The sequence below is a fragment of the Patella vulgata genome, chromosome 7 (genome assembly GCF_932274485.2).
Source record: "Patella vulgata chromosome 7, xgPatVulg1.2, whole genome shotgun sequence".
NCBI classification, from domain to species: domain Eukaryota; kingdom Metazoa; phylum Mollusca; class Gastropoda; family Patellidae; genus Patella; species Patella vulgata.
Window position 1 is genome coordinate 39,339,538 of NC_065885.2, and position 8,714 is coordinate 39,348,251.

At 33.7% G+C, this 8,714-nt stretch overlaps 1 protein-coding gene across 1 annotated transcript; it reads left to right on the plus strand.

Moving 5' to 3' along the window:
• Positions 1-2,792: 2,792 nt before the first annotated feature.
• On the plus strand, positions 2,793-8,433 carry LOC126828387 (tetratricopeptide repeat protein 17). Its single transcript, XM_050558167.2, has 3 exons — positions 2,793-3,213; positions 5,097-5,319; positions 5,761-8,433. Exons 1-3 carry the CDS (start codon positions 2,927-2,929, stop codon positions 6,340-6,342), a joined length of 1,092 nt encoding a protein of 363 aa, XP_050414124.1. The 5' UTR covers positions 2,793-2,926; the 3' UTR covers positions 6,343-8,433.
• The last annotated feature ends 281 nt before the right edge of the window (positions 8,434-8,714 follow it).

Sequence of the window (8,714 nt, forward strand, 5' to 3'; positions counted from 1 at the left end):
CATGGACGTACCCCTTATTTATTGAACCCACGAACCCTGTCTCAAATCCGGGTGCTAGGTACTTTGCGGTGGTATATCTCGATACGCCAACATAGAAAGTTAATGAAATTTGGCATGTTCACACCTTATGCATCTGTCGATTTGGTGAAATAAAGATCTTGGAGCCACCAAAGCTAATTTAGAAGTTATTGTGTGCGCAGTGAGCCTACCCTATCCCGATTCCCTCACATATTTAGTACGTTTACGATAATATATCTCTAAAAGCCAGAATAGGAAGCTTCTGGATTTTTGTATTCAAGTAGTTATTTATCCCTTGACTCTGTGAAATACAAAACATTTTGCCACCAAAGCCAGTTTGGAGTGTTTTTTGGTGCAGTGTGGACGTACCCCTTGTTTATTGCACCCGCGAACCCCGCCTCGAACCCAGGTGCTGGGAACTTTGCGGTGGTATAACTCGATACGCCAAAATAGAAAGTTACTGAAAATTGGCCTGTTCATATCTTATTCATCTGTTGATTTGGTGAAGTAAAGATCTTGCGAGCCACAAAAGCTATTTTATAAGTTATTGCGTGCGCGATGAGCCTACCCTCACCCGACCCCCCCCCCCCATGGTTTTAGTATGTTTACGGTGATATTTCTCTAAAAGCCAGCTTAGGAAGCTTCTGAAAATATGTATTCTAGTAGTTTATTCATCCCTTGATTCCATGAAACAAAAAAAACATGTTGCCACCAAAGCTGGTTTCGGTGCGTTTTGATGCAGCGTGGACTGCCCTTTTCTGCGTGCTCAGTTAGCCTAGTGTGCGATATTTTAGTATGTTTACGGTAATAGTATATTTTTTTTATGAGAGGGGGGGTGGGTCTATTACATATATACTTTGCATTAATATGTCGTTTTCTAATATAAAGGTAACAATTATTTTCGTGATAATTATATCTAGGTTTTTATTGGCGCTAGGAATATGTGTGCTAACTTCATGTCGTCTCCAGGTGACCTTATGGCTTTATCGCGTTAAACCTTAATTTCCGTCATAGTCCGGACTTTTTTCCGTATGCAAATGACGTTCGGCGTAGATCCCATATGAGGTTTATGTTCTACGATGCAAGGTTCTATTATGCATTTGTCTATTAATATGCAAAATGCAGAATGCAGAAGTGTAATGTGCAAAATAACTATTCTACTGTATTTTGTATTATTGAAAAGTGTATTCTGTATTTTAACACCGTGGCATTGGTATTGTTGAGCAATAGAAATTGCAAATTGTAAAACTAAAATACGTATTTTGAATTACTGACATTTTGCAGTTTGCATCGTGAACAATGAAATAATATTGGCAACGTTATACTTCCATATATAAAGGCCGTCAAAACATTACATGACACCCAGAGCAATATGCAAAATATTCATTCTCAAGTTGTTTTTGGTTTATACTTGTTTGTAAAAAGAGAAACCAATCAACTCAAATATTGTTTATTGAAAAATGTTATAGGCCTATTTAAATAGAATTTTAATATCTTTAATTATTTTATTTTTTAAAAATGAAAGCCCACATTAATTAATAGAACAAAAATCATAAAAGCACACGGCGAGTCAGCGTTGGAGCCAAGGGTATTTTATATTGGAAAACAACCAACGGCTCAAATCTGTTTATTGGAAAACGTTATATGCCTATTTGAAATTCCATTTTAATATTCTTAAATTATTATTAATTATATTTTAATGAAAGCTTACTTTATTAACATAACATAAATAAGCGAAGCACACAGTAATGAGCTCTAGAAGACAAAGGAATTTTTCTTTTGGAGAAAAAATAAATCATGTTGATGTTGAGTAAAATAGGCCTTATCCAAAAAAGGGCGTGTCACTTTGACATTTTCAAATGGCGCATTTTCAGGCAATCTGATTAAAACACAGATCCAATTTCGTTTCGTTTTTATAGTTCAAAATTTCGATTTTACTTGTCTTTATAACATGTAAAGTATAAAAAACGAAACGAAATATAGATCTATATTTTAATTAGATTGATTTTAAGGTGTATGGAAATTACATTTCAAATCTAGGAATGGTAACAACAAGTATTTGGTGGAATAGTTTCAAAGTTAATAAAACCTCTTAAAAATCGACAATAATTTACGGCCTTAAATAGATAGACCAATTCATAAACCGTCACAAATTCAAATGCCGTCTCCCGTCTCAGTCTCACTTCTTCCATGGGCCGTACACGCTTTATTATGCATGTTTTAAAAATATGAATCATGTTTTATAAATTCCCGAAACATGACACACAACTAACATATGATTGTATGTGATAATTCTCGGTAGTTTTGTTACCGAAAATACTATAAAACTACGAAATTAAAGAGATTTAGTTCATCGATATAGATATCGTAACGTCGTTGAGCGAACTGTCAGTGTGTGTTTATTACTACAGACAATTCCCAAGATATCCTTTCACAGTCTCACACAACAACTTTTGGTCTTCGAAGGAATTATCAGTGAGCAGAAATTCGCCCATGTATCTGTTACCACCCGACACTTCAGTCAGTTATATTGAAGGATAACTCGTGTTTTCCTTAATCCTTTTGCGTTCGTCACTTCCGATTGTTGAAACATTGATTACGCATCTATCGTAGCAATGATCTCTGTGATAAAATAATATTTGGAACGTGTTTAACCAGTTCTATCACACATGTGATAATGACTGGCACCAATAATATTGTCTTTAATAGGATATCTATGTTTCAAACGGATTGGTTTTGATATCATATTTCGTGGTCTAAGGGAAATAACTCTATAATTTTACAGACGTCGCTTTATTACCCGCCATTGTTGTTTTGGGAATCGATACCTATCTGTCAAATAATCTTCAAATTGTCATAATATAAAAACATATCTGAAAGTTTTTTTTAATTATTGTGGTGGTGTACAATGACTTGTGATATGCCATGCATGTCCTACATGGCACTATACATCATATCGATGCACATCGTTAACACTAATTCACGAAGTTCCAACCATCACTGGCGTTTGAATCAGGATGATGGGAAAGTAGTACAGGCGAGGGAGGAATCAACCGAAACAGAAACGGAAGATGAAGATCTGATGAACATTCTAACTAATAAGGTTATTTTAAACGGTGAATGGAAAGTGGAAAAAAAAAATATACATAAAACTTCGTGTTTCAGTAAAAATCATCCAGATTCTTTTGAGGACAGGTAAAACATAGTTATTATTTATTAGCCTATATTATTAGATGATTGATGACATGTTCCAAGAAAATCTCTTTTCTACCAATTAATTTGCGAGTAGGCCTGCCTACACCTTTCCACTCTTTGTCTTCAAGTTTAATTACTGTAGCCTGTACTCGTCTATAGTCTAATGCCATATGAGAACATACAACGATTGTTCTGGGGGTAGGTTACCACCCCACACTACAGATAAGACCCATGTAATATGTTCTGAAGAAAAAATAACTCCTGACAGTTGTCACAACTTATTGTAGCTACATGTATAAGGCCATTTAATTACAAACTTTGTTCTTAAAGAGGAATTGTCACTCTTAACAAGAATATTCAAAAGGATGTCAAGCTGTTTCGTAACCTGGCTGTTTAGTACTTAGTTCATTTGTACCTCACATGAGCCGTTTCATACCTTAGTTAATTTCAAGAGAACAAGAAAACTTTTACATGCACATTAGCTGTTTCGTACCTTCGTTAATTTCAACTTTTACATCCACTTAAGCTTTTATTTTCTTCTTTTCTATTGTGCTTTTATTCTATTTTATAAATCTTGGTGGGAATACAACCGTTTGTCCTGCCGCATGACCCTTTGAAGTTAACAATCGCCGATCAATTATTGTCAATAATCACAACTCATTGTCAATAATCACAACTCACCCAGCAGAATAGGCTCTATAATCAATACCAGATTAAATATTTTTCAATCTCTTTTTAACCGCTTTAACAATCGCCAATCAATTATCGTCAAGAATCACAACTCACTCGACAGATTAAAAACAACAAAAGGCAGGTAGCAGTGTTTGGTTTTTTTGTCAATCGTTTATTTTCCTATATGTTTATTTCATCTGATTTCAACCCATTTAAAAATGTACAAATAAATTTCGCGTAAGCTAGCAGACATTTTTATAAAATTTGCGTAGTCGTTGGATATTACGAATCAATCTGAGGTACAATTGGATATTATTAAATCGTCATTTTTCACCTTAATTTCAACAACATGTAGGAAAAGGTACGAATCAATCTAAGGTACGAACCAAGGTACGAATGAACCAAGTACGAAACAGCCAGGTTATGAAACAGCCTGCAACCATTCAAAATAGCCTTACATGTATTTATACATTAGTTTGACTCACCCAAGAACTGACCGACAATGTACTGGTATTTGAAAAGGGATTTCTCAGGAGAATTTGTGTAATCTGGTCAGAACAACCATAAACCATAATGGCCAAAATTACCTTTGGTCAAAACTGCCATAATTTTGTCACAATGGCAAGTTAAAAAGTGTACGACCATGTATTTGAAGTTTAGCTGTGTAATAAAATTGTTTTAAATTAAAAATAATTTTTGTTACCAACCTTTAAAGATCCCAAAAGCGCCACTATGTAATGTCATGCCTCTATAAGCTACAAAGTTTATTAAAAATCTGTTATATTTAGTTTTGCTCCAATCTGATTAAAACACAGATCCTATTTTGTTTTGTTTTGTTTTTATAGTTCAAAATTTCATTTAACTTGTCTTCACTATGTACACTAGGATCTGGAAGAGTTGTTATGTAACAGGCATTCTACTTGATGTGAGGAATTAGCCAATGAAACATTTCGTTACGGCGAGTTCTTGGCCTTTTTATGCACGGAACTGCGGGTAAACTAGAACTAGAAACGTCAAAGCCGATTGATTAATCAATGTCTGACATCATAGGGTCAAAAGCCGCTCATTTGACCCCTGACGTGAACCCCCACTATAACTTGTCAGATTGTCATTTAGTGTAGGTCATCGAAAGTATAAAAAACTGAAATGTAGATCTGTATTTTAATCAGATTGGTTTTACTCTCAAGCTACTTTTTTTGTGAATATTTCAGGAAAAATTCTATGTCTTCCATTCAAAAGCCCCCCAAAATATTATCCTGTGGGAAGCCAGTAAACTCAACTCAGTATGACCACTTAAGAGGAATCGCAAATCGCCAGGATCATGCTCATATACCAGAGCCAGAGGTAGCTATGATCTTCCGGAAAAAGGGCAGTAGAACCTCGGAAATTGACCTGAATGATTTAGAACAAAAACTATGGAAAGCCAAAAAAGAGGTAAATTATATAGTTTATAATGTATATCCGAGTAAATACAAAATTTATTCCATTCAGAACATCATCAAGAATTTGAACAATGACTATCTAGTATAACTTATAAGTCCATAATATTCTCATTGCAGCTTATTGTGTAAGACTTGTCTTAAAAAATGTTTTTTTTCCAAACCTCCAGTTCATTGGTTCAAAGTTTTGAAGAATTTCCTCATGAATTTTATATTGAATGTAGGTTTAGGTCACTATCTAAAACAATACCGCATATCAGCTTTCTAGCAATGTATACGATACGATTATCACGATAGTAGTATGTGTGAAAATTCTCAACAGCCATTAGAAAATGCTAGGGAGAGAGACCCATGCAACTAATAAGTATGCAATTGTGTCATAATTTATTCTACAAATTGATTGTGTGATTAATAGTTTGCTTGTTGTTTTTTACAGAGACCAAAATCAGCACAGGTTCACAATCAAATAGGAAATTTTTGGAGAATTAAGGGAAACACACAGTTGTCTATAGAGTGTTTTAGAAAAGCTTTGACTTTATCATCACAAAATTCAGATGTTTTACTAAACTTGGCACGAGTTTTATTCAATCTACAATACTTAGATGACGCAATATATTTAACCAGGCGTTCATTACTCATGCAAACTGCAGATCAAAATTCTTGGCTTCAACATTTTACCTTAGGAGAAATCCTCAAAGCTTATGGACATTTTCAGGAAGCATCTTTACATTTTCGACAAGCTTTAGAATTAAATCCAGGATTCCAACCAGCTCAGGCAAATTTACGGGAAATGGAAGGCACACCAAATCCATCAGTGACACAGTATACATTATTTATAATATTATTTTTGGTTCTTGGAGTATTATTTGGTGTTATTACTTCCATAGAAGCAAATTTTGACAGTTGTAATGAAACTGTTAAAGCTCCACGCCATTTCAGTCGTGCTATGGCAATGCGTTCAATAAAATTGAGAATAGATCCATCTCGTTTTATTCGGTTACGGAAATTGAATTGTTAATTTTAATGTTTGATCTGTCGATGAATCTAAGTAGTTAGAAATTTGTTATTAGCACAAAAAGTACAAGTACATTTTAAAATACATCTATTGTCAGTGTGGCAAGAATTGTCAGTTAAAATATAGTCAATATTCTTTGAGATCACAAATACCATGCACTATATTTACTCTGAATCAGAATGGGGTTTTTATCTGTAAATATTAAATTTATTACAACATCCCTGTTTTAAGGGTCTACTTTTCCCTGAATTTGGTAAATCAAATACTGAGCTCCAAATGCGTTAACTCTGATTTTTTTTTCCCTGATAGCAGGCAACCTGATTTGACAATGATAAGTTTCACGAAGAACCTCTGCCAGTCTGAAAGCAATACAAAACTAACCACGGGCTGTTTTCTTTTTGTCATGCAGAAGAGCTCTGCTCTTTAACTTTGAAAAAGCTTTTATCATATTTACTGTCAACTCAAACGTAATGACAGGATGTCTAGATACAGTAATTGATGTTTTGTACATGTAACTTACTATCTCGGAAGGCACAGAATATTTTGTTTGACAGTTCTTGGGGATCAGTAGGATAATTCTTGTATAAACAGATGTAGTTGTATGTTATAAACCATAAGATTGTGTGATAGTGCTATTCTCTATGTGTATTGCTTAAAGATTGTTTTTATATGCCTCCATTGAAATATGGTGTATATATTTCTGCACCCTGTCATCCACAGTGACATAACAGACAATACTAATCATCTGATCTTTCTTAAAATTTATTGTTTACATCAGTGAAAAAGTGAAATTTTAGCGATTTTCATTGAATTTTAACAATTTCCATTAATAACCTCTAAAACTATGGCCCTTATTCATTCTGTTGAATCTTGTGAAAGTTCTATCAATGAAAGTTATCACCTGATTTGTGTGTAATATAGGCCTACTTCTAGAGTTACAGACCATGTTCACTTACAGAGTTATTGCTCTTGATTATGTCTAGAACCTTATCAACAGTATATTATTCAGTGTAAAGGATATTGCTTTTTATACACGAACATTTTAATGTGGTTGTGTATATTGCCGTTCACATCTGTTAGTACTTTATGGGCTGCAATGATTAAGGTATCTTACTGAAATTTATATTGGTTATTAATTTATCCATCTTATCAAAAGAAGAATAGTATTGATTTTCAATGAATTTTGACAACTTCTCTAATTATTCTCCTTTGTTATGAAATTTTGTTTGGGCCCTTAGATCTTTTAGAAGAATAGTATTGATTTTTAATGAATTTCCATAACTTCCCTAGTTATTCTCCTTGTTACGAAATTGTGTTTGCCCTTTAGATCTTTTTGAAATTTTTTATGAATTTAATTCATAACTGTACAACTTAACAGCTATGTTTATTTACCTAAAGATTCACCAATGCTGCCACCTTTGTGGACAGTTGAGACAACGTACATGTAGCTGGTGTTAGTGTAAGGTTTGTTGTCTGGTAAACCATCTTTGTTATTTCAAAATATTTAGCCAAAAACCAGAAAAGTGTTTCTCTTACATGTCTTCCTAATTTACATGTACTTCCAATTTTAATCTTGCTGAGAAAGTGTATTTTAATACACTAGGACATCATTATTAAGTACAAAATACATGTACAAACTTTAATAAATGACAACTTGATTGTTCAAACCATATGTTATTTCTGAGGTTTTGTAGTTTAACAATGAATATCTATATCAGCAAAATACGATTTTTCTGTGTTCAAAATATAAACCATTTAGTTAGAGGTGCTGGCTGGACTAATGGTAACATTTACTATGTCTATAATAATGTAATAGTTATGGTTGGCTTTGGTAACTTTCCTTATAGCAGGTTTCATGGTTATTTTTATCCATATTATGGTCTTAAACTTAATAATAAATTGGTGCTTGTGCATGAATTCCACCACTTTTGTAAAGGTTTCTTAAATTCTACCGTACTATGCACATTATGTGTAAGTAGAGATAGCTAGCCTACTTTGATAATTGAAAGTAGAGCTTTCAACACTCAATAGATTTATCCACACAACCCCACCTAATACAGTTTACTGCTGAATCGCAATAAAATTTGAATTGCCTTTTCATTGTTTTATTATACACCCACATGGAAATGTTGTCGTATATTGACGCCGCCGCCCTCGTCCTTCTGTCGGTCGTCCGGCCGTCGTCCACAATTTCTTGTAAACACTCTACAGACTACATTTATCATCTGATTGTTTTGAAATTGATATAATTGTTTGCATTAGTCAGATGAAGAAGCCTATTTAATTTCAATAACTTCCATTAACTTCTTCTGGAGTTATCACCCAATGTTTCACTTTGTTGCACCGTTTGAACGCTCTAATGACAAAAGTTATCA

Excerpts from the sequence above, each read along its gene's own strand:
- LOC126828387 (XM_050558167.2), top strand. The coding sequence starts at position 2,927 with ATGACTTGTGATATGCCATGCATGTCCTACATGGCACTATACATCATA. Across the intron at positions 3,214-5,096 it reads CCAGATTCTTTTGAGGACAG|GAAAAATTCTATGTCTTCCA; the intron begins GTAAAACATAGT and ends TGAATATTTCAG. Across the intron at positions 5,320-5,760 it reads TATGGAAAGCCAAAAAAGAG|AGACCAAAATCAGCACAGGT; the intron begins GTAAATTATATA and ends TGTTTTTTACAG.